This window comes from Rhinopithecus roxellana, chromosome 17 (assembly GCF_007565055.1).
Source record: "Rhinopithecus roxellana isolate Shanxi Qingling chromosome 17, ASM756505v1, whole genome shotgun sequence".
Classification (NCBI taxonomy): Eukaryota; Metazoa; Chordata; class Mammalia; order Primates; family Cercopithecidae; genus Rhinopithecus; species Rhinopithecus roxellana.
The window spans coordinates 68677132-68703792 of NC_044565.1; the positions used below are offsets into that span (position 1 = coordinate 68677132).

General features: G+C 51.9%; 1 protein-coding gene across 1 annotated transcript in view; it reads left to right on the plus strand.

Moving 5' to 3' along the window:
* The window catches only part of KCNK3 (potassium two pore domain channel subfamily K member 3), a 41159-nt gene extending 33000 nt beyond the window's left edge, over positions 1-8159 (plus strand). Inside the window, exon 2 of the mRNA XM_030921816.1 lies at positions 4604-8159. Coding sequence (XP_030777676.1) covers positions 4604-5505 — 902 coding nt within the window. The 3' untranslated portion in view covers positions 5506-8159. The remainder of the gene's footprint in view (positions 1-4603) is intronic.
* The last annotated feature ends 18502 nt before the right edge of the window (positions 8160-26661 follow it).

Here is a 26661-nt window from a genome sequence, read left to right on the forward strand (position 1 = left end):
GGCCAAGGGTAGGAGGTCAGACAAGCAGGCTAGCAGGCATACGAGACCAGTGGGGAACAAGCAGTCAAGCCCAGTCCGGCCAAGGCCATGAACAAGGGCTCAGAGTGGCTAGTTGTGCTTTGAATAGAAGGAAATAAGCCACAGGGAGAGAAAGACCAGTAAAAGGGAGGACCAGACCCAATCCCACTCCCACACCACCATCCCCACCCTACATCTCCCTGGAAGACAGCTTCAGACAGTTTCTGACCTCCTTGACAATTCCGAGAGGAAAACAGAGGAACTGAGGTGGCCCGGGGTTTGCCTCCGATCTCTCGGTTTTCCTGCTGCCCTAAAATATTTAGACTAATAATTAATTTTTATATCCAGTCACCTGGCTTCCTTAAGTGGATTTCGTGCCTCCAGCCAGGTTCCTAGGCCATCTCTTAGCTGAGTTGCTCCCAAGTAGGAGCTGCTGGGCCATGATCGAATGAAGAGGCACAACTCTGGTCATACCTGAGCTGGAAGGCAGTGGACAGAGCATTGGTTTTAGAACCAAGTATCCTGGGGTTATAGTCCTGATTCTGGCATTCACAAGCTGTGTGACCTTGAACAGATTGCTTTCCTCTCTGGGCCTCCACTTCCTCATCTGTACCGTATAAAGACTGAACCAAATGATGGCTAAGGGTATTTCTGGCTCTGAGAACCTTAAAACCTATGTTGGATTCAGGGAAAGGAGGCTGGGAGAGGAGGCAGTATGGATGGTCTTGGTCGTTTTCTGAGAGACAGTGGCTAGAGTCTTCTGGTCAGAACATGTGCTCTGGCTGATCAGCCCAGCAGGTACTGTGAGAGAGGGTCCTCAGAGAGTGAGCCCCAGAGAGAAGCCTCCATGTGCATGGGTGCCACAGAAGGACAGAGGCAGCCCCTCACCCAGAGACTCAAAGGGCTGGACAGAGAAGAGAAGATAGAGAACACCTTTTGCCCCCTGCCTCATAAAGCCAAGCCCGATGTGGGCAAGGACCAGGCAGTTAGCGGCCCTCCTGGCAGGCAGACGGGTCTTGCCAAACTCCCACTTACTTCCCAGAAGCTCCAGGGTCCCTTGGGAGTGGCTCCACCCAGCTGGCACCCCTCCAAGTTGGGCGCCCACGTCAGCAGGTCCTCACACTCCCTTGCCCTTTCACCCAGTGACAATAGAACAGGCGATGGGGAGGGGGACACCCTGAACCGGGTACTTGGAGAAGCGTCTGTCTGCCTGAGCATGGCCCTCCTGTTAGCACCTCTGCTGCACCCGGCTCAGAGCAATGCCTGAGGCTGATGCCCAAGTGAAATGCTCTCCTCCCAGGGCCTCCCGGCCTGGTCGCCCTTCCTGGGTGATGCATTGGCTCCCATGTACCGGAATGAATGCTGAGTCAGAAAGGCCCAGTGGCCTTGGCCAACACCCAAGGCCTCTCTGGACTTCATGACCCCAACTGTAATATGGAGATAGTCATAATAGTGACCTTGTAAGAAGTTTTTGAGGATAAAGTTAAAAATACATCTGAAGGGTAAGAACTTATTATTCTTAAGCCTCAGCCTGCAGTAGGAAGTGAGATTGAGCCCTGGGGGCATCTGACCCCAAAGAGGAGGCACATCTAGGCCAGGGCTGCCTGGCCAGGGCAGTGGCTGTGGTGGGGCGTGAGGTGCTGCCTGGGATAAGAGCCTCTGGTTAAGCCTGGATTTGTCATTTGCTTTGAGTCACTAAGTTCAACAGGACGAAGGGCAGAGGAAGGGGTTGTCACTGGCGGCTGAAGCTGGGTCTTGAGGAGCTGGGTCCTTGCAGGCTGGGGTAGGAGAGGCAGAGGAGGGCCACGAGGCAGTGTGGGAAGCACTGTGGAGAGGAGGTGCCAGCTTGGCTGGGTGTGGGATGAGGATAGGTCTCTGGGGTGGCTGCAGGGTATAGCAAAAGAAGGGCAAGGAAGGGATGTGTAGCTCCTTGAAGCTGGGGGTTTTGTGAGCATAGTCACAGTGGGCAGTGAGGCTGCCAGACAGGCAGGCACTGGCTTTTACTAAGAGACGGTGGGCCCAGGGAAGTCACAGCCTATGACAAACACAGGACAAGGGAGCAGTGGTGGCAGAGAGGGAGTGAGGGTCCCTGATGGTGGTACGTGTCTGCCTGACCCCACAGAGATGGCCCTGCCCCCAGGCCCATGCTCTCAGGTCACCCTTCCCCTGTGAGATCCCACCACCGCCGCTTCCATCTTGCAAGCCACAGGTTCCAAAGAGCTCTAACGCCTGGTCTCTCCTGTGCTCCTGCAGATGGCTCTGGCGGGCAGCGAGGGTGGGGGTTGATAGCTCTAGCTCAAGCCTCCAGAGTGCAGGAAAGGCAAGTGAGCCCAGAGAGGGGTGGGGATTTGCCCAAGGCCACACAGCTATCATATGGCCAAGCTGGGGCTAGGTTCACGCTCCCTACTCCCTGTTGAGCCCCATCCATGGTGCCATGCCCTCCCCTCTCCACAAAGTAGTGCCGGCCTTGGGAGACAGGGAAGGACAGGATGAGAAGCAGCTCTGGCTCGGGGCCTGCCCAGTTGTTGAAGTGAGTTTTGGTCTGGCTGCCATGGCCGAGCTGGCGGGCACAATCTGTTCTCACCCTGCTGGAGCACAGACGTCCCACACACAGTGGCTCTACAGCTCAGCAAACAGTGACATAGTTACTGGCCCGACGCTGTGGAGGGGGGCAGGGGAGCTGGTTCTAAGGGCAGCCCCAAGCAGCTGTCCCCAGAGCTCCCTGAGCTTTAAGATCCAAAAGGCCCTGGGTTGACAGAGGTGCCAGTCTGAACTGAGCGGCCCTCGAGCCTGGCTGCTCTCTTGGAAACATGAGAGTAATCTGGCACTTCACTCATTGTTAATCACAGGGAGCCACTACTGAGTACTTGATAATGTACCAGGCTCTGAGCTAAGTGCATTACACACAATATCTTACATATTCCTCCCCAAAGTCCTGTGAGGCAAGTGTATTATTAACCCCATTTTATAGATGTGGAAACTAAGGCTCAGAGAAATCATACACACACACACACACACACACACACACACACAGAGAGAGAGAGAGAGAGACAGAGAGAGAGACAGAGAGAGAGCGCGAGTCCAGTATCCTGCCCTACAATTTAGTTATCAAACATATTCTGGGCCTCCATAGGTATGGCTGGCAACGTGGAGGTGGAAGCCAGAGAGGAGTGTGACAAGGTCCATCAGTGCCACCCCTTACCCCCCTAGCTAGTGTTTAGCTCTATGTCATTGGGGATCCTGGAGGACAGGGGGTGGTGGTAATATTGGCCCTGGAATTACAAGCTGAACATTTTCAGTGCCAGTCAAATAAGGCAGAGATCACTTTTAGCTGTGAGGAATCCAGGAGGACTGCATGAAAGAAGAAATATTTGGTTAAGATTTGATAAGACTTAGAAGAGAAGAAAATGCCAGCATCATGTTATTATCATAATTCTATTAATAAAAGTAGTAAATATCTCAACAATGAAAGAAGCAGGCCAGCACCAGTAAATACACTTTACAAGTGAAGAAACATGCTCAGAGAGGGGGAGTAATTTGCCCAGGGTCACACAGCCACTAGGGCCCTGTCACTGGGGATGAGTTCCCATCCAGGTTCATTTTCCCTCCAGGTAGCCAGAAGAATTCTCGACTTAGGCCTTTGAATGGCTGGTGCAGAGGGAACCTTTGCCTCTGCCCTGATCCTGGCTCAGGGTGGGCCGGGGTGGGGGCGGGGCACAGAGAGGTTATCTGGTTGATGATAGTAACACACCTGGAAGGACACCCAGGACTCCTGCTTTGCCAAGGGTAACACACTTCCCCATGAGGACAGACCCTACATCAGGCCAAGCACAGAGGATGATCCCAGGGTCTCCAACTGGAGGCTGATGAGGACCCCGGAACACTCATTCATCCAGCTGTTGCGGGGAGGGGCAGGCAGTCTCCTTTCTCCTCTGGCACAGTGGGCCAGCTGCCCCAGGGAGACTGGAGGGCCCTTGTTGCCAACCAACCCCACATAAGCTTTGGCTGGCAGCAAGGAATTCACCAAGAAGCCAGCCCTGCCTCGGTCTCCCTTCCTGTACACTGGATCACAGGATGTCAGAACCCGTTCAGGGCAACCACTTCACCTTGTAGTCAAGGAAACTGAGGCATGGAGAGGACAAGGAGCACGCCCGCAGCCCAGGACACTGAGCTAGAATCCAGCTCTCCCAGATGACCTGTGCCCTCACTCTCTCCCTGTGCCTCTGGACGAGTTCTCAGCAGCACTCAGGCCACCCCTTCTCTAGGCATATAAAACAGTCCAGTCATTGAGGTCAAACGGACTCGAGTTCAAACACGGTTGCTCTGCTCCCAAGTCGTGTGACCTTGGGAGTCAGCCCTCCCTATTTCTTCCTTCCTACATACTTTCTGCAGGTGTCACAGAGTACAATAGAAAGCATGAGCAAGGGCCTAGCACAGTGCGTGGAGACAAGGAGCGCCCGTCACTGTAGGCCCAGACCCGCAAGGTGGGGAAGGTGGCGGGGCGAGGGGGAGGGAGAAGAGGGTTTCTGGAAGGGCAGCCCCATAGCGTGTGCTTTCTCTTCTCCTCTCCCCCGCTTCCCCCCAGGCTACGGGCACGCGGCGCCCAGCACAGATGGCGGCAAGGTGTTCTGCATGTTCTACGCGCTGCTGGGCATCCCGCTCACGCTCGTCATGTTCCAGAGCCTGGGCGAGCGCATCAACACCTTGGTGAGGTACCTGCTGCACCGCGCCAAGAAGGGGCTGGGCATGCGGCGCGCTGACGTATCCATGGCCAACATGGTGCTCATCGGCTTCTTCTCATGCATCAGCACGCTGTGCATCGGCGCTGCCGCCTTCTCCCACTACGAGCACTGGACCTTCTTCCAGGCCTACTACTACTGCTTCATCACGCTCACCACCATCGGCTTCGGTGACTACGTGGCGCTGCAGAAGGACCAGGCCCTGCAGACGCAGCCGCAGTACGTGGCCTTCAGCTTCGTCTACATCCTTACAGGCCTCACGGTCATCGGCGCCTTCCTCAACCTCGTGGTGCTGCGCTTCATGACCATGAACGCCGAGGACGAGAAGCGCGACGCCGAGCACCGCGCGCTGCTCACACGCAACGGGCAGGCGGGCGGCGGCGGAGGAGGTGGCAGCGCGCACACCACGGACACCGCCTCGTCCACCGCGGCAGCTGGCGGCGGCGGCTTCCGCAACGTCTACGCGGAGGTGCTGCACTTCCAGTCCATGTGCTCGTGCCTGTGGTACAAGAGCCGCGAGAAGCTGCAGTACTCCATCCCCATGATCATCCCACGGGACCTCTCCACGTCCGACACGTGCGTGGAGCAGAGCCACTCGTCGCCGGGAGCGGGCGGCCGCTACAGCGACACGCCCTCGCGACGCTGCCTGTGCAGCGGGGCGCCACGCTCCGCCATCAGCTCGGTGTCCACGGGCCTGCACAGCCTGTCCACCTTCCGCGGCCTCATGAAGCGCAGGAGCTCCGTGTGACTGCCCCGAGGGGCCTGGAGCACCTGGGGGCGCGGGCGGGGGACCCCTGCTGGGAGGCCAGGAGACTGCCCCTGCCGCCTTCTGCCCAGTGGGACACCCCGCAACATCCCTCACCACTCTCCCCCAGCACCCCCATCTCCAACTGTGCCTGCTTGCACCAGCCGGCAGGAGGCCGGGCTCTGAGGACCCCTGGGGCCCCCATTGGAGCCCTGCAAATTCCGAGAAATGTGAAACTTGGTGGGGTCAGGGAGGGAAGGCAGAAGCTGGGAGCCTCCCTTCCCTTTGAAAATCTAAGAAGCTCCCAGTCCTCAGAGACCCTGCTGGTACCCAGACCCCCACCTCCGGAGGGGACTTCATGTTCCGTGTACGTTTGCATCTCTATTTATACCTCTGTCCTGCTAGGTCTCCCACCTTCCCTTGGTTCCAAAAGCCAGGGTGTCTTTGTCCAAGTCACCCCCACTCAGTCCCACTCCCCTTCCCCCTCCCCATCCCCAGCTGTGTCTCCCAACCTCCCTTCGTGTTGTTTTGCATGGCTTTGCAGTTATGGAGAAAGTGGAAACACAGCAGTCCCTAAAGCTGGTCCCCAGAAAGCAGGACAGAAAGAAGGAGAGACAGGCAGGCAGCAGGAGGGGCCAGTCGGGAGGCAGGAGGCAGTGGCCTGCCAGTCTGCAGAATGGTCACACTGGAGGTTCAAACTAACTGGCCTCTAGCCACATTCTCATAGCAGATAGGACTTCAGCCTTCCAGACACTGCCCTTAGAATCTGGAGCAGAAAACTTCAGACTCACCATCCCCAGCCACTGCTGACAATTCCCAACTCTTAAATTTGTCGAGTGATTTTTAGCCTCTGAAAACTCTATACTGGCCACTGATTCCTTTGAGTCTCACAACAGCCTACTTAGGTCACCAGGGCAGGAGTTCTCACCCCCATTTTACAGATGAGAACACTGAGGCCTGGACAGGTGAAGTGACCAGAGAGCAAAAGGCAAAGGGGTGGGGGCTGGGTGCAGTGGCTCACACCTGTATTCCCAACACCTTTGGAGGCTGAGGTGGGAGGATTGCTTGAGCCCAGGAATTCGAGACCAGCCTAGGCAACACAGTGAGACCCCATCTCTACAAAAAATAAAAAATTAACTAGGTGTGGTGGCACATGCCTGGGAGTCCCAGCTACTTGGGAGGCTGAGATGGGAGGATTGCTTGAACCTGGGAAGCCGAGACTATAGTGAGCCCTGATTGCACCACTGTACTTCAGCCTGAGTGACAGGGCAAGACCCTGTCTCAAAAAAAAAAAAAAAAATGGCAAAGGGAGACAAGAGCCCAGCCTACTTGTTCCTAGCTGAAGTGTTATTTTCTTCCAGCTTGGCCTGCTCTTGAAAGCAAAGCTCCTGCAGTGTACATTCTGGCATTGTGTGGCTACCTGGGTTTTAAACCAGAATCAGAAGTCCCGGGTCAGAGGGCACTGCTGAGGCTCAGCCTCTTCTCTTCTTGGTCAGGAGGCAGCAGCTCTGAATGGGCTCCTGAGGCAGCACAGGGGCCTTTGTCACCAAGGTGCATGCTTACAAACAGTGCAGTTCTTGGGACCGAGGTAAGCAGGGCTTACCTGCCATGGCAGAAAGGCCAGGATCTGGAGCTCTAGGAGTTTGGGAATTGGGCAGAGTGGCCAAGAAAGCTGGCAGGCGTATCCTATGGCACATGATCCCTGGCACCATTGTCATTGTTGGTGCCTGTGTCCCAAGTAACTAGTGAGAAGCTGAGGCTGCAGCAAGAAACACCATTCCCAGGTGGCAGGGTATGGACCAGAGTTGCCCTCTGCCCACCACACCTGCAACCCAGAAGCCCAGATGGAACGCAGCTGACGAAGGTGATGCTCGAGGCTCACTTTTGGGGCCCCACAGCTGGAGCCGGTATAGTGACTGGGACAACATCAAGGGGTGGATGAGGGACCTGTCCTCCCGCAACACTGCCTTCCCATGCTGTTCCCCTGTCAGCTCCTTAACACTGCCGACCAATATGGCATTCAGGGAAGTTGGAGGACAGCACCCACAGGGTGGCCAGCCTCAGGCCCCCACCTGCATCCTCTAGTCTCTGGGGACCCCTAGGGGGAAGAAGTCTACCCTGCTTGTGAGTCCCGTCTCAGTGTGGAGGATATGACTGCCCACATGCCAGGAAAGCAGGGCCCAGGACCTGGAGGTGCTCACTGTGTTTATGTTGGGGGTAGGGGGGCAGTGCTGGCTGCCTCTGTCCTGTGTGTGACCCTGCCCTCGAAGGGTCCTGTCCTGTCAGTCCCGAGGGAGCCACAACCAAAGCTGCGGAGAGAAGGTGGGGAAGGGTGTAGAATGGCCGTGGGGCACAGCGTGGCAGACTGTTCAGTCTCTGCTGGGTCTTTCCTAGGGACCTGGAAGGCCAGTGTTGCTTCCCCCTCACTCCCTTTCACTGCAGGCAGCCTCTCTGCTTCCCCAATGCCTTATGCCTGGGCACACTGCCACAGAATATGCAATATGTGTGGGTGACCATGTCCTCACGCCCACACCCCCACCCCGGGCAGCCCCTGGACTCCAAAGGCCGTGGCTGCCACAGCCTCCCCTCAGCTCTTCCTGCCTATCTGTCTTCACACTGAGAATGGCGCCCAATAAATGCTATCCACGGAGACCAGGCTCAGGCTCCAGCTGCCTCTGTCATCGTATGCCCTTGCTGCTGCCAGGGAGGAGCCATCTTCCACCCCCTCCCCTGCCGGGGTCTTCAAACATACCTAGCTGCTGGACGCAGTGCCTCACACCTGTAATCACAGCACTAGGCAGGCAGATCACCTGAGGTCAGGAGTTCACGACCAGCCTGGGCAACATGGTAAAATCCCATTTCTACGAAAAATACAAAAATTAGCTGAGCGTGGTGGCACGTGTCTGTAGTCCCCGCTACTCGACTACTGAGGAGGCTGATGCACGAGAATCGCTTGAACCCGGGAGGCGGAGGTTGCATTGAGCTGAGATCGCACCACTGCACTCCAGCCTGAGTAACAGAGTGAGACCCTGTCTAAAAATTAATAATAATAATAATAATAATAAAATAACATACCTAACTGACTCGCCGTGGTCTCGCTGGCCTGTGGGCGACACTGGCTTCCCTTCTGGGATTTCCCAGAAGATCCAGATTTTCTTAATGTCCTCCTGGAAGAGACTAAGAAACACCTTAGAAATCACCTGGTCCTGGCCGGGCGCGGTGGCTCAAGCCTGTAATCCCAGCACTTTGGGAGGCCGAGACGGGCGGATCACGAGGTCAGGAGATTGAGACCATCCTGGCTAATACAGTGAAACCCCGTCTCTACTAAAAAATACAAAAAACTAGCCAGGCGAGGTGGTGGGCGCCTGTAGTCCCAGCTACTCGGGAGGCTGAGGCAGGAGAATGGCGTGAACCTGGGAGGCGGAGCTTGCAGTGAGCTGAGATCCGGCCACTGCACTCCAGCCTAGGCGACAGAGCAAGACTCCGTCTCAAAAAAAAAAAAAAAAAAAAAAAAAAGAAATCACCTGGTCCTATTGTCCCACCTGTACATGAGTAACTGAGGCCCACCGAGAGCAAATCCCCTGCCTGAGTCACACAGCAGTGAGGGGCAGACCTAGGCTAGGAACTAGAACTGGGGATTCCTATTCCAGTGCTGTCCATCCTCACACAGCCTGCAGAGTCCGCCTGGACACACCCCAGCTGACAGTGGTACCTCCCAGCCAGCCAGGAGTATGGATTCCTTCTCCTGCAGTAGGGGCCCCTGGCTGAGTGGCCTGATTGACTAAAACATATGTCTTTGAAGGAGAGTGCATCACAAGCACCTTTCTTTGGGGTACATTTTTCTCTGGGTCTAGAAGGACACCTCAGGCTTGGGACTGGGCCTCAGAGCCCAGGACAGACCCTGAGAGCAGACCCACCTTACCCATCTGGTGCCAGCTCCCCAGGTCAGCTACAGCAACCCCCGAACTTCATATGGTACAATCCACAGTAATAGCACACAGCTCCATACCTATCTAGCTCCATGCCTATCTATCTGCCTACCTTTCACAAAAGGTAGCCCCCTCCCAATCCCAAAGCCGGATTCTTAGCAACCCTGCTACAGCCAGTGACTCTAATACGTTCTGTTCCATTACATGTTATAAAATGCTGGTCACAATCCACTAAATTGATGCCTCTACCTGCTATTGTTTTAATACCGGCAGATTGAAATATACTGGAGAAATAGAGGGAGTGGGAGAATGGACACTTTCTCCCAGTTCCCCCGCCCCCCGCCTTACCCGCGTAGGTCAACTGAAAGATACAGAGAGGGAACCTTTGATGGGGGGTTCAGAGTTAACAGGAAGAAATGATGGCACCTGCACTCCCTGCCTCTGGAGGCAGGACACAGCCAGCCCTCCTGTGATGGCACTCCTGGCAGCTCCTTGTTGGCCTGCACCCCTCAGGGGATTTAGATGCCATTGGCTCACCCACTCCTAAGGCCACCACATCAAAATCTGAGGCTTATTGCCCTGGCTCACCTGCCTCTGTCTTTCTTAAAACAGCTAAATGCAACAATAGCAGAAATTAGCTTGTTTTTGAGGTTGGCAATGACCAGTTAAAGGTGGCTTTTATTTTCTTAAGCAGTGCTTACAGGACATAAACATGATGACACTTGCCCTCTTTTCTTCATCGCCTGGGACAGACTTTACAAATAGACCTGGGAGGAGTCTCCTAAGGGGCTGCATTTATCCCCATCTCCCTAGGGGTGATCAGCATTGTGGCAGCTGGGCAGAGCAGTGGTGAACTGCACCCATGTCCCTGCTCACTTCTTCTAAGATCTCAGAATTGCCTGAGGTTCTAGCGTGGGCTCCTTCTCTCCAGATGATGCCATCCCCACCCCCCTCATTTCCACACAGCATCTGAGGCATCCTGCACTAAAAGATATATGTACAGCAAAACAAAAATAGAAAACCAGCACAGCAGAGTGGAGGTGGGGTATAAATATACCCAGATCCCCACTGATTTGGTTACTTGGGGTGAGCATCAGATGGAAATAGAAGTTTCCGGGGGCCAAGACAGAAAGAGGGATGTAACGACAATTCTTTTCAAAACGTGTCTCGTGGAAAAAAGGGTTCATTGGTCAAATGAATTTGGGAAAACGCTGTCAATATCACCCACTCATGGAGCGTCACAAGGCATCTTAGCTTAATAAAGGTTGTGAAAAGTCTTGCAGCAAAGATGCTGTTTACCCCTGCTTAACCCAGCACTGCCCAAACTCATTCCAAATGCCAGAGCCTCTGTTTGCATGACATCTCTCCAAGCCCTGTATGTCACAGCACTCGCTTTGGGAAATGCTGATCTATCGAAATCTCACTGATGAAGAGAGAAGGCTGATCCTTCCTCCTCACCCCACACTAAATTATAAGAGAAGTTTAGCTTGCAAGTCCTTCTATGAGTGAAGACCACAACAATATAAAATACATATGTTATTCTCAATTACATGCCAGATTCAACCAAGGCTCAAAGCAGCCCGCTTGCTCAATATCAGGCAGTGAATTGCCGGCAAAGCAGGGATTTGAACACAGGCCAATGGCTGCGAGGCATATGCTCTTACCCACCTGCTGTGTACTGTCCCATGATGATCCACGTCTTCAACAAAGGTTTGGCAGAAGTTCAGACCTATTTGTGATGTGGTCATTTCTTATTCAGAACCTCGGTGAGAGAAGAGGCTGTAATCTAAAGATGTCATCCTTCAAAGATGACAGATTCCACTGGAGCTAAGAAATCCTATTCCAGCTGGGCACAGTGGCTCATACCTACAATCCCAGCACTTTGGGAGGTAGAGGTGGGCAGATGACCTGAGGTCAGGAGTTTGAGACCATCCTGGCCAACATGGAGAAACCCTGTCTCTACCAAAAATTTAAAAATTAACTGGGTGTGGTGGCGTGCACCTGTAATCCCAGTTACTCAGGAGGCTGAGGCAGGAGAATCACTTGAACCTGGGAGGTGAAGATTGCAGGAAGCCAAAATCGTGCCACTGCACTCCAGCATGGGCGACAGAGAGACTCCGTCTCAAAAAAATAAAAAAAATAAAAAGGAAATCCTATTTCACCTCAGGCCCTCACATTCCCACATTTAGGACCATTTAGCTCTTTCTGCAGGCTGAGCATTTCTCCCTACCCCCAAGCCCAGTAGCCTTCCCGTAATTTATCGCAGGAAGCTAGAGGCAGGAGAGGGCTGTCCAGGGCCAGGGAAGGATGTGTTTAGGACAGACATGTTGGCATAAGAAAGAGGCACTGCCGACAGTGACCAAGCCAAGCTCCCTCCCTTGCAGCTCACATCACCATCTCCGCTGAGCAGCACAAAGCTGTGGCCCTCTCTCAATCCCAAAGCTGGATTCAGGTAAGAAGGTTGAATGGCTCTGTTTCTCAGGTAACCTCTGAAAAGTTCAATCTGTCATGGACTCAGTACCTTCCTCTGCCCAGCGAGGCAGGAGCCTTGATGCTGGAACAATAGCATCTTTATTATTATTATTACTATTATTATTATTGAGATGGAGTCTTGCTATGTTGCCCAGGCTGGAGTGCAGTGGTGTGATCTTGACTCACTGAAAACTCCACCTCCCCGGTTCAAGCAATTCTCCTGCCTCAGCCTCCCAAGTAGCTGGGATTACAGACGCCCACCACCACACCCGGCTAATATTTGTATTTTTAGTAGAGACAGGGTTTCACCATGTTGGCCAGGCTGATCTTGAACTCCTGACCTCAAGTAATCTGCCTGCCTCAGCCGCTTAAAGTGCTGGGATTACAGGCATGAGCCACCGCACCTGGCAGCCATTATCTTTTCTCAAAGGTTGCAAAGATACACACACACACACACACACACACACACACACACTCACACACGCAGTTAATTGTTTCAGCTCCTCTGTTTCAGAGGAAGGGATTTTGGTTCAGAGTGGAAGTGACATATTCAAGGTCATGAAGCGAGATAATGGTGTAGCCAGAATTAGTATCCACATAGCCTAAATTTCCAACACACACACACACACACACACACACACACACACACACACACACACACCAGTAAGGGCCCAGCCTTCTCTGACTCTGATTTCAGATGAAAACTGCTAATCTCTGAGGTTGAGTCACTCTGATGCTGGAAATTTACCACATCCACATCTGGACAAACAGAGAGACTCACACTCCTGCCCCTCAGTCTCCCAGCTGCAGGGGAGGGCCTTGTGGGGTGGTGCCAGCCCCTTAGGGCAAGGACTGTGATGGAATTGACCTCCATGACCCTCTCTGGCCAGTGAACAGCACCCCCTCAAGAATTCATTTTAACAGCATTTTGCATTTACAGAGCTCTCACATCACTTTCTCATTTGATCATCAGAACAACACTGTGGAGCTGGGTGCGGTGGCTCATGCCTGTAATCCCAGCACTTTGGGAGGCCGAGGTAGGCAGATCACCTGAGGTCAGGAGTTCAAGACCAGCCTGGTCAAGATGGTGAAACCCCATCTCTACTAAAAATACAAAAATTAACTGGGCATGGTGGCAGGCACCTGTAATCCCAGCTACTCAGAAGGCTGAGGCAGGAGAATTGCTTGAACCCAGGAGTCGGAGGTTGCAGTGGGCTGAGATAGTGCCATTGCTCTCCAGCCTGGGTGACAACAGCGAAACTCTGTCTCAAAAACAAACAAACAAAAAAAGAACAACACTGTGATTTAAGTCAGGATTAACACCCCTGTTTTACAGATTACAAAACTACAGTTTAGAAAGACCTGATGTCCTGCAAGCAGGGACTATTGCACATTCACCCTGTATGTGAAGGACTGGGCAGAGCCACAGGCATTGCATTTCCGCGGTGATGGATGTACTGGGCCAGGGCTGCAGCCTAATCACAATAGCTATGGGCCAGCAGTGTCCCACTGTTCACCGGCCTCCCAGCTTGCTGGGCAGGTTCCCAGGGGTTGAGGAGCCCCAGGTGCACATGGTTCACAGAACCCATTATCCAAAGGAGACAGGAGTTAGGAACACTTCACCCACTTCACCACGTCTCCTGAGCAAACCCTGCCCAGGGCCTAGACTCGGGACCAAGGGCAGCAAAATGTTCAGCCAATGACCTCTGCCCTTTGGCCGGAGGAGACCAAGGTTCCTGGGGAAAAGGTCATGCCTTTGACCAGGCTGACTCTCCAAATCAACACTCTCCCACAGTTGTTGTTTCCTGGAAGAGGAAACACATAACCAGGTCACCGCTGACTGTGGAACACATGCTGGACAATGGGAGTGAGATGGCCCCCAGGGACCCTCACCACCTCTCCCCATGCTCTTTGCACTTGTTCAAACAGGCACTGGGAGCAGAGCAGTGAGCTCATTTCAAAGTAGACATCCAACCTGGGAAGAAGATGCCATCTCCCCTTCCTGCAGTTTCTATGAGTGATCCCTGGGAACCTGCAGCTCCAACTCTGCCAGGTTTCCTCTCCGAGGCTGACAACCCACAACTAGAGGGATCCTCCTTCTCTTCTTTTAGTTATCCAGGCTGGGGAGAACTGAGAGCATCTCTTCATCCTTGGCTGTGCATTCTAGTGGCAAATTCCAAGACAAGAGAAAAAATCAGTGCCTGTTACCTTCTTTTTTTTTTTTTTTTTTTTTTTTTTTTTTGAGACTGAATCTCACTCTGTGGCCCAGGCTGGAGTGCAGTGGCGCGATTTCAGCTCACTGCAACCTCCGCCTCCCGGGTTCAAGCAATTCTCTTGCCTCAGCCCGCTGAGTAGGTGAGATCACAAGCACCTGCCACCACACCTGGCTAATTTTTGTATTTTTAGTAGAGACGGGGTTTTGCCATGTTGGCCAGGCTGGTCTTGAACTCCTGACTTCAGGTGATCCGCCCGCCTCCACCTCCCAAAGTGCTGGGATTGCAGGCGTGAGACATCATGCCCGGCCTGTTACCTTTTGAGCCAGGCCTTTCCTGTGCTGAAGCTGAGCAGTTGCCCTTTTTAGTATCAGAGCCAGACTGCACTTTAGTGCCACTGTGTAGCTCCAGGCTTTTGATGATGCTTCAGGTGTTGAAGTCTGGTTCCACATTAAATCTCTTCCTGCTCTCTCCTGGCCCCGCATCACCCACTAATTTGGTAATACAGCCTTCTGTGCCGTTACTCAAGCCTTTGATGAAAATATCAGAGGACAGAATCAGATAAGGGACCCTTAATTCAGGGTACATTTATTCTGGCGTGTTCTTGGTGAACTGTTGCTGGCTCTGGCTACTCATCACTCCTTTTATCTGTTCTTGAAAATTATCTGTTTAATCAAAGCCAGCCGGTGGCTGGGCTCCAGTCACATCAGTACAGCTCCCTAGTCCCTAGATGTCAGTGACCTGGGCTGGAGATTTGAACTTGCTAAAGATAGAAGGTGCTTCCTGGCCGGGCGCGGTGGTTCAGGCCTCTAATCCCAGCACTTTGGGAGGCCAAGGCAGGCAGATCATGAGGTCAGCAGTTCGAGACCAGCCTGACCAACATGGTGAAATCCCATCTCTACTAAAAATAAAAAAATTAGCAGGGAGTGCTGGTGCATGCCTGCAATCCCAGCTACTCAGGAGGCTGAGACAGGAGAATCGCTTGAACCCGGGAGGCAGAGGTTGCAATGAGCCAAGATTGTGCCACTGCACTCCAGCCTGGGCAACAGAGTGAGACCCTGTCTCAAAACAAAACAAAACGAAAAAAAAAAAGGTGCTTCCACGCCTGACTAAGCTTTCGCCCTTTCTCCCCCAGCCACCACCACTTTATCTGGGCTTCTTCATTTAGCCAAGCTTTGCCCAGCCCAAACCCCACCCCTAGCTCCTGACCTGGGCATGGCCCTTCCCAGCCCCTTCCCAGCTCAGACTTGAGCCCCTTCCTCTCTCAGGTAACTGTTCTGTCCTTGAAGAGTGGGAGCAGGAGGGCTGTCCCTTAGCACTCAGGACAGCCTCCAAGGGCTGAGATCTGCCACAGGAAACTTGACGGCCAGAGCCCTTAGATCAGTTGGGGCTGAGGTGTGTGGAGCAAACAATAGATATGAAGCACATGCCAGGAGCTGGGCTAGGAGTGCTACTCAATTCTCCCAACACCCCTGCAGAGGGAGGCACCTCATCCCTGCCCCTGAGCAAATTGGGATCCCAGATGCTGCTTCAGCAGAGTAAGCCAGAGCCCATCCCTTCCTGATCCTCCCTTCCCAGAGGGAGCAGCAGGTTGGTGGGGTGACATCAGGCTACGGGGAAGCCACTTCGTTGTACCTGAGACGGAAGTGATTTGGAGTTAATCTCCAAATCTGGCACCACAGACACAATAGGAACCGACTGCCACCACCCCCTCCAGCCTCATCATGGTGAACAGATGGGCAGACCCCTCTCCAGGGTCTAAGTAGGGCACTGCTGAGGTTGCTGGGAGGCAGGGAGAGAGGCCAGTTGGCCGTGGCAGGGGAGAGGGGGCAGTGGAGAGAGTAGGGGTGGGGACAAACCCAGCTCCACCCCACCCTTCCCTAGCCCCCCAGGGTGGATGGGATTCAAGCATCAGCGCTCTGCTGCCACAGTGGGCTGACTCCAGCAGATCCACAACACGCATTTCAGGGGACCCATGCACCCAGTCAGGCAACCATACAGACAATGCTTCAGGTCCTTTCTAGCTCCAAATTCTGTAGCCTAAGCTCACCGGAGCTGAGAGGCTACAAACTTACCACTTGAATTCCAGAATGAGGCTTGGGCAGTGCAGAGCCCAGCACGCCCAGGTCCTGAGCAGGCCCAGCCTCTGCCATTGGCCCTCACTGTCACAGGAGCACATCACTAACAGAGAAAAACGAAGGAAGACCACTGTTAAAGCCAAGGGGCCCCTAGGAACTGTGAGTCTAATGCTTCATATTTCAGAAAAACAGGAAGACAAAGAGGGGAGGGAGGACGGGCGCGGTGGTTCACGCCTGTAATCCTAGCACTCTGGGAGGCCGAGGCAGGCAGATCACCTGAGGTCAGAAGTTCGAGACCAGCCTGGCCAACATGGTGAAACCCCGTCTCTACTAAAAATACAAAAAAATTAGCCGGGCATGGTGGCAGGCACCTGTAATCCCAGCCAGTAGGGAGGCTGAGGCAGAATAATCACTTGAACCCAAGAGGCAGAGGTTGCAGTGAGCCAAAAATGCACCATTGCACTCCAGCCTGGGCGACAAGAGTGAAACTGTCTCAAAAAAAAAGAGGGAGGGAATGGGCCTCTGGGTTCCCTGGCTAGCGCTCTCCCCCATCTGCACCAGCTTCACAACTCTATTTGTAACAGGCCGAAACTGGAAACAACCTGTGTGTCCATCCACAGGGAAACGGATACATTAGCTGGGTATATGCTTGGCAAGGAATACAACACAGCCATGAAAAGGAAGAAGCTATTGAAACACACAAAAAGTAGAAGGAGTCAGACAAACGGGGGCACATATGGGAGGATTCCATTACTCTAAAGTTCCGGAAAACAGAGGCTAATCTAGAGGGGCAGAAAGCAGATGAACAGTTGCCCTGGCCCAGGGAAGGAGGCAGGGATTAAAAAGGGGAGCAGGCCAGGCACAGTGGCTCACGCCTATAATCTCAGCACTTTGGGAGGCCAAGGCAGGTAGATTCCTTGAGCCCAGGAGTTCAAGACCAGCTGGGCAACATAGTGAGACCTGATCTCTACTAAATAATCAAAAAAATTAGCCAGGCGTGGTGGCACGCGCCTACGGTCCCAGCTACTCAGGAGGCTGAGGCAGGAGGATCACCCGAGCCCGGGAAGTCTAGGCTGCAGTGAGCCGTGATTGTGCCACTGCACTCCAGCCTGAGTGATAGAGTGAGACACTGTCTCGAAAGAAAAAAAAAAAAAAAAGCGGGGGCACGGCGGCGCGGGGGGCAGGAGAGGAGCAAGGGAAGGTTTGGGGCGAAGGATGCATTTGCTCTCTGTGATGGCTTCACAGGTATATACATCTGTCAACTTACCAAATTCTGCATTTTAAATACATGTAGTTTATTGTACGTCAGTTTCATCTCAAAGAAGCTGTTTAGGAAAAAAAAAACCACAGAGGCTTTGCACACGGCCCAGCAGATGAAGTAAGCACTCTCACCCACACCCGTTTTGTTCTGATGGCCATGGTAGGGGGTGTAAGTCCCCCATGCCTCTTTATAAGAGGGTCAGCGGGGAGACCACCAATGCTTCTGGTCAACTTCTGCCCACCCCAGACCAGGCCAGCTGTCACCACAGGTGTCACTAGTGTCACTTGAAGCTGGACACATATCAGTATATGGATGTAACAAGCAACCATGAGGTCCCCATGGGGTGTTGCTGGCACAAGCCAGACATCAAGCAAAGGTCACTGGGGCAGGAGTTAATCTAAAACCTTGTGCCTCTGCCTAGGGAAACAGGGTCTCTCAGGTCCTCCCAGACTGAGGGTAAATGGAAAATCCCCAGAGCCCATGACACAGCATTTCTTTGGCTGTTTCTTCACCTATTAAAATTACTCTCCCAACTTTTTCCAGGAGTCCCAAAGGGTCTCATCCCATCTAAACCACTACAGGGTAACCTCCGCCTAGGCTGGCATGCACATCAAGGTGAGGGACAAGGCACCATGTGGCCCAATCATTCTGCTACCTGCCGCTTGGGGCTGGAGCTGCTCAAGGAGACAGGCTCCTCCTCACCTACAGCAGTCAAGACAGGGGGCCATCCTGCTGCTCAGGCTGCAGAGTCTGCCCCAATGAGCACAGTCCTCAAACCCCACCCACCTACTGTGACACTCCATTCTGCAACTTCAGAGCATGTTGTCCGGTGTTCCAAACTCTCGAAGTGAGTTTAGTGAAAATGCTATGGATTTTTACTCACAGACCCCTCTCTGTGACTTAGCCCTCTCTCCTGAATGCATGAGGACTGAGCTGTGTGGCAGGAACCATATAAACCTCAGTGCTATGCTCTGCTATGCTCTTATTTCCCTTGTGGGCTGCCTGCTTCCCTTCAGATGAGGCTGGCCAAGAAGCACCACAGATCCTAATGCAAAATTGCCCCTAAAGCCCTTCGGCCCTGCCACTCAGGTCTGCATTCCTGGATGAGTCCAATTCTGACCCCATGGGGACCCCTACACCCTCCTCCAGTACTAGGAACTGGGCCCCAGGGAGGGACTTGGATAGGACCCGCTCCTGCCTGCTCACCATGTGAGCCCAGGGCTGATGGAGCTTTACAGAGAGAAATGAAGGTCAGGGTAAAGATGTGTGGGCTGAGTGCCAAGTGAGACAGAGAGCGCTCCAAGGCTGGGGAGGTGACACAGGGCGGGGCTGGCCCTGACTGAGCCTGGAAGGAATGGTGGGATCTAGCACATGGCAACAGCATTTCAGGTGCAGGAAATTGAGCAAAGGTCCCACAGGGAAATGTTCCCAGAGGGCTGGAGAACAATGAGAAGAGCCCGGGGGTCTCCTTAGGAAGGGGAGGGAGTGAGGCTCCATGAGTCCCGGGCTGTGTCCATCTCTTTTGTGGTTTTATCTCTGGAGCTTCATGCCATACTTACACTTACCAGGCATCAAAGATGGTTGTGAGTGTGGGGAGGAGGGAAGGAGTAAGGAAAGGCAGGGGAGAATGGAAGAGACATTGGAGGCATCCACCAGACAAGATGTTCAGCTCTTAGCTCTGTTACTCAGAGGCAACAGGGAGCCAGCAAAAGTTTCAGAGTGGAGGAAAAAATGCGTGGAATGTAAAGTTTCTAGAAGATTCACCTGGCATCACTCACTCCTGACAGATATTCGCAGCCCAACGCCTGCTCTCTGTAAGATCACTGTCTCTACACCAGCCTAGGCAGGGGAATGGCAGGAGGGCACATAGCAGGCCCTTCTCTGTGCTGGGAGGGACCAGGATGCCCCAGCTGCTGCTTCCAGAGCTGAAAACAAGCTACTCCCCTGCCTGGCAGGGAGGCTAAGGACAGCCTGTGGCACAGCCAAGGGAGAAGATTGTGAAAACACTGTAATGGAATCTTATGGGCTCTCCTTGGCCTCACATTTGCACAGCAGCCTCCAGCTCAAGAATCAGATGTCCTGATAGTCATGCCAGTGGCCTTGGTGGCCCCAGCAGCCCTGCCTTCAGGGCAGGGAGCAGGAGCCGTGACGAGCAGGAGTGTGCTGAGGCTGGGGATGGGCCGGTAGCACCTGTCCACCTGGCTCCCTCACCACTTAACAGCTCAGGAGCCATGGAAGGCCCAAGACCCTCTCCTAAGATGCCACCTCCTGTGGGATCAGCTCTTAGCTGGGAGTGGTGGGGGGCACACTGAGGGCTCCAGGATACTGAGGGCTCCAGGATGCTGAGGGCAGATTGCTGCCCAGGCCAGGCTATCCCAGTCCAAGCATCAAAAGTGAACAGCAGCTCCCACTTCCCCCTGCTCAGGGCTGCAAAAATGGACCTCCTAATCGACCATACCTAGAACAGTACTTACTTTCTAGGGGACACTTCTGTCCACTCTCTGAACCTGTGAAGCGGGCAGGGCAGTCAAAATTGTGCCCACTCTGTGAATGAGGGCTTCATGCTTCCACTAGGCCAGTGGACCTGTCTAAATCCCATAGCTAAAATGCTTAGGGAGAGGTAGCTTCAGCTCCCCAGCCAGCCTCAAAAAGGGCCCTCAAACCATGAGGAATGGATCTTCAGTGGAAATGTACAGAGTCTCACAGTGGGACCAAGTATGTCTGCCTTTACAGAAAGGCCCTACAGGGACCACCTCTTCCTCCGCTCCATTTGCTAATGAGGAGGCTCGATACAGAAAGCTCAGATAAGCTCAGAGTCACACCAGAAAAGTAGCAGAGCCAGATTAAAGTCAAAAAGCCACTCTGATTTGGCCAATCATGGAAAGGACTTCTCCCCTTCCTTCTGGTTGGTTCATGGTGAAAAATCTGACCATTGCATTCACACAAAGCCTTATGTCCATGACGATGTCCTGAGAGCAGTCAGGAAGTCAGCCGAGGTCCCCAGGGGACACCGGCAGCAGGGCCATGAAGGATGACATGGCTCCCCTTCCCTGCCTCAGTCAGCACAGAGCAGAACAAATCCTCATGCAAGATTTGGCCAGAGCTGGAAGGAACCCCAAAGGCATCTCAGCCTGCCTCATTTCACCCCTAGGGAAACTGAGGCCTGATAAGGACCCAGGAGGCAGTCATGACCATCTATACTTTCAGTTGCTATAAGAGACCAAGAATCCGGGAGTGATCAGGACAGGTGAGTCAAGGAGGTCCGCAGCAGGGGAAGGGATATGTGTGGGTACTGCTACAAAGGGCATAGGCCTAGTTTACTCCCTCCCCTATTCTCACAGCACAAGAGACACTCTGAGGCCTGTTCCCTGAGGGGCCTGTGGGCCAAGTTCAGATGATCTAATGCAAGGAAGAAAATCACTACCTCTGCTGAGTTTCTATCAGATGCCAGGCAGGAATCACCATGCTCAACTTACAGGTGAGGCCCAAGTGGCTGAGTGTCTTGCCTGAGGTCACCCAGGTGGTAAGGAACAGAACTTGGACTGCAGATGCGATGTTCTCCCACTCCACCTTCTTCCCCTCAGACCTAGCCGCTGCCCTGCTATTTGCTTTGGGGTAGTGTCGCCCTACCTGCCTGCTCAGCCTGCACCCCTGAGGTTGGGCCCTGTGGCCCCTGAGTCAGCTCCCTCCCATCCATGCTCTGGGGTCTCTCCATGTCTGTGTCATCCCCCAGCCCCTGCTGGAGGGCTGAGGCAGCTGGAACAGCTTCTTCCCACCAGAACTGTCAGGACCAAGTCACCAGACCTACCCTCTCGAGAATCACTGCGTAATGGCCACTGGGAATCTGCATGTTAACAGGAAGGTTCTGGAAGCACTGTTTTGGAGAAATAAAGATTGGGATCTGCTGCTCTCAGGAAAGACTTTGGTTCTGTTTTTGAGGAAGGAAAACCAATTCCCACTCTATTCCACCAGGGCCAAAGCCAGCTGATATGCCCCCTTGGTGGAATTAACAAGGAGCCTCTTCCAGGAGCTACAATCTCACGTGGTGAGCAAAGAGCCCCTTTCCATGGTGTAGGGGTGGAAAAAAGATTTCCCTTCCTGTAAGCACATAGTTCCAAGATTCCTTCAGCTGAGAAAGAGAGGAAGAAGTGCAGAGGCCTGAGGCAGATGCTCCTCCCACTTGGTCACTTTCACTCTGAAGAAGAGTGTCCCACTGCAGCGTTTATCCTGCCGGCACCCCTCCCCACTAACACCAATCTCTGCTCTGGAGAAAAGGTCACTTTGCCCCGAGTCGCTAAAAATTACACATTAACAGCCCTAGTGGTTTCCAGCAGTTTCAAATGCTGGCTTCAGCCAGAAATGTCTTAAAAAGGCCACCCGCTCTTTTTAATCCACAGCATTTATATTTTATAACATTTAAACAGAACCATTTTAAGGCAAAGATACACAGGACTTTCCTCACATGTCCACATAAAAAGGAAAAACTGGGAGATATCTATTAGGTTGATGCAAAAGTAATTGCGGTGTTTACCATACATTAGACAACTAGGGAATTCCCTCTGAGCCCAGCAATGATCAGCCCCCACAGAGTACCACTGCCTCACATGGGGATCTCCCTCCTGCAAGAAGCCCTCATGCCTACCCTCTGGGCTAGGAGCCTGGACATCAAGCCCCAAGTAAAGGTGTCCTCTGTAGAGGCAGCTTCCCCGTTATGTATAGACAAAACAGCTACATTTACTGAGCTTTCTAATGTTTCAAGAACAAACACTATTAAAAGAATGACAATCAGTATCACAGTTGACAGAATTACCCCATTTTACAAATGGGAACAAGCTCAGAGAGGTCAACAGACCTGCCCGCCCCTGATTCCACAGCCCATGCCCTTCATGGCTCTCTGCCCCAGCCAAGGCCTCCCCAGTTCACAGGGAGGCTGAAACCTCCTGACAGCCTACAGTCTCGCCAGTCTCTTACGCTAGACCACCCTGCCCTCCTGGTTGAGGACACTTGATTGTGTCCTCCACCATCTGACTCCTGGAGAAACTCAGCCCTCAGCACCTGTTTTTGTTTTTCTGCAGCTCCCTGAATCACACCCTTTTTGATGTTTTCTCTCTCTCTCTGTCTTTTTTTTTTTTTTTTAATAGAGATGGGGGTGCCGGGTGGGGTGGCTCACGCCTGTAATCCCGGAACTTTGGGAGGCTGAGGTTTGTGGATCACTTGAGGTCAAGAGTTCGAGACCAGCCTGGCCAACGTGGTGAAACCCCGTCTCTACTAAAAATACAAAAAAAAAAAAAAAAAAAAAGTTAGCCAGGTGTGGTGGCACACGCCTGTAATCCCAGGTACTCAGGAGGCTTAGACAGGAGAATCCTTTGAACCCCAGGAGCAGAGGTTGCAGTGAGCCAAGATTGCGCCACTGCACTCCAACCTGGGCAACAGAGCGACACTTTGTCTCTAAATAAATAAATAGAGATAAGGGTCTTGCTATATCACCCAGGCTGGTCTCGAACTCCTGGGCTCAAGCAATCCCCCTACCTTGGCCTCCCAAAGTGCTGGGATTACAGAAGTGACCTTTTGATACTTTCAATATTAAAATTCCCTCCAGTGACACCCATCATTTGTAAAAGCTGGATGGGTCCAAGCTCATCTCCCTCTAGAAACAGGGTCAGCGCGCCATCTGGTGGCTGTCTAGTAAGCCTTGTATTGGCCCAGTGGCAGAAGCAGAGCGTGAGATCTGGAAGGCCCCTAGGAGTCAGGTGGTCCAGCAGAGGTTCAGAGATGGGAAGTAACTTGCCTAAAAGCACATGGCAAATTAGAATCCATCTCCAGGACCGTAACCCAGCTTTTGAGCAACAAGACTGTGCTTCTCGAATTTCCCTGGTGTTTTGGAGAAACTGCATATCTGGAGCCATATCCGATAGTTGTGAAGTGAAGGTAGAGAGAGTCCTATTCTCAGGGTGCACCATCTTCCTGGTGCGGCATACTTTATTCTGTTTACCATTTTGAATAGGTCAATTTACACATGGTATAAAATTCAAAAGGCACAAAAAGAATATGCAGTGAAAAGTGAGTCTCTCTCACCCTGGCCCTCCACCACACAATTATCACTTTCCACATCTCCACCCAGAGCTTTTCTCTATATTTACAAGTATAATATATACAAATATTTTAGCTTTTTACATACACAGTAGCATATCATACACAAGGCTTTTTCTTTTTTTCTTTTCTTTTCTTTTTTTTTTTTTTTTATAGACAGGATCTCACTCTGTCACACAGGCTGGAGGGCAGTGTAGTGGTGTGATCTTGGCTTACTGCAACCTCGACCTCCCAGGCTCAAGCAATCCTCCCACCTCAGCCTCCCAAGTAGCTGGGACTAAAGGTGCATGCCAGTACACCTGGCTAAATTTTGTGTATTTTTTGTAGAGACAGGATCTTGCCATGTTGCCCAAGCTGGTCTCGAACTCCTGAATTCAAGCAATCTGCCCACCTTGACTTCCCAAAATGCTAGGATTACTGGCGTGAGCCACTGTGCCCGACCATACATGGGGCTCTTTTTTTTTTTTTTTTTTTTTTTTTTTAGACGGAGTCTCACTCTCGCCCAGGCTGGAGTGCAGTGGCCGGATCTCAGCTCACTGCAAGCTCCGCCTCCCGGGTTCACGCCATTCTCCTGCCTCAGCCTCCCTAGTAGCTGGGACTACAGGCGTCCGCCAGGTCGCCCGGCTAGCCGGCTAGTTTTTTTGTATTTTTTTTAGTAGAGACGGGGTTTCAGCATGTTAGCCAGGATGGTCTTGATCTCCTGACCTCGTGATCCACCCGTCTCGGCCTCCCAAAGTGCTGGGATTACAGGCTTGAGCCACCGCGCCCGGCCCCATACATGGGGCTCTTAACAACACATCTTGGAGATCATTGTCCATCGCACATGAAGAGCATCATCATTCCTTTGTAAAGCAATATTGTATTCCCTGCATGGCAGTACATGGAGGCATCATTATGTATTTAACTACTCTCCTTTAGATGGAAATTTGAGTGGTTCCCAATTCATTGCTATGAAAAACACATAGGGAAAACATGTTAGAATAAATTCCTGGAAGTGGAATTGCTACAATTACCAGTTTTCATTTTGGTCTCATAGACCAGAAAACCCAACATAATAAGAGTTTAATTATGTAAGGCCTCATTATCTCACAGCAAACAAGCCTAGAAGAAGACAGTTCCTGGGCACATGGTAGCTCTGGGCTGGGACAAAGGGTATGAATGTGTTAATTGTATAGATATTACCAAATTGCCCTTCTCAGAGGCTGAACTGTCTTGATTTCCACCATCAGTGTACAGTTTCCTTACAGTCAGACCAACAGCACATTATCATACTTTGTTTGAAATTTCCCAGCTGCCAGAAGAGCACAGTTCAGCCAATATATTGATGTTAGTCCAGTGACTGAATTTCAGACTTCTACCCACCAGAACTGTCTGATAATAAGTTTCTGTTGTTGGAAGCCACTCACTCTGTTTGTGGTAATTATAGCAGCAACAGGAAGCTAATACAACCAATAAAACTAGTGAGAACTCGTTCTATAGATCATTTTTACTTTCTCCCAAAAGTTCCAAAAGTATCTTCTTTTTTTTTTTTTTTTTTTTTTTTTTTTTTTTTTTTTTGAGTTGGGGGTCTCACTCTACTGCCCAGGCTGGAGTGCAGTGGCACAATCGTAGCTCATAGCTCACTGCAGCCTCAACCTCTCCGGGCTCAGGTGATCGTCCCACGTCAGCCTGGGATTACAGTCACGTGAAACCACGCCCGGCTAATTTTTTATTTTTTGTAGAGATGGGGTTTCACCATGTTGCCCAGGCTGGTTTGAAACTCCTGGACACAAGTGATCCTCCTGCCTCAGCTTCCCAAAGGGCTAGGATGACAGACGTGAGCCATTGCGCCCAGCCAAAAATATCTTTTTACATTTCTTTTGTTCATAGGTTGTATTACTTTAAATGTAATTAAGCATTTGTAGGGCCAGTGAATTTTTTTTATTACTATCAGGTTTAAACTAGTTCATATAAATCAAAGCCAAATAAATAAATACATGGAGTTGACCAGCTCACAGTCATTTGCTATTGACCTGAGCAAGTCACCTTCTTTCTGGGCCTGGGTTTTCTATTCTGAAAAGCAGGGGGTTGGATAAGAAGTTATCTCAGGGGCAATCCACACCTGGGCTTTATGAGATCTGGGAATACCCTGAAACTGTATGCAAAAGAGGAAAGTGTTCTCAATCTGTCTGTGCTCAGAATTTTTAGATGCCCAGCCCCAGACTACTGGAGTTGATGATCTGTGTCAGAAGGGTGTTAAATACAGGGCTGGGTGCAGTGGCTCACTCCTGTGATCCCAGCATTTTGTGAGGCTGAAGGACGAGGATCATTTGAGCTCAGGAGTTCAAGAGCAGCCTGGCCAACATCACAAGACCCTGTCTCTACTTTTTTAAAAATAATGCATTTTTTAAAAATTAAAAAAAAAGAGAAGGGTGTTAAATACAGGAACCTAGACTTCCCTAGGGTGAAGGCCATGTCCAAGGGGGCTGGTATCAATTTAGAGATGTAACTGAGTCAGAGGGAGAAAATATCATAAGCTTAGTCAACAGCATATTAGAAAGGAAAACGTGCCTGAGATGCATTAAATCAATTAGCCGCTGTCATAGTCACTATCTCTGAGCAAGGGCACTGAGCTGGATGCCAGACCAGCAGGGTGCCAGACTGAGAAATGAAATGCAGGATGCATATCTAATTTGAATTTTAGATAAATAATGAATCACTTTTTACTCTAAGCCTAACTGTAATAGGTTCATTGCCCAACACTACTGTCAAATCAATACACCCAGACACAGGGTTGCAGCAGAGAAAGAGGTTTAATACAGGACCACTGAATGAGAAGACAGGGAGGAAACTTCAAATCTATCGCCCCAAGGAGTCAGAGGCTAGGGGTTTTTTGTTGTTTGTTGTTTGTTTTTTTGAGACAGGGTCTCTCTCTGTTACCCAGGCTGGAGCGCAGTGGCGCAAAAATGGCTCACTGGAGCTCGACCTCCTGGGTTCAAACAATCCTCTGCCTTAGCTTCCCATACAGCTAGTATCACAGCATGTACCCATGCCTGGCTAAATTTTTTTACTTTTTATAGAGACAGGATCTCACTTTGTTGCCTAGACTGGTCTCCTGGGCTCAAGCAATCCCTCAC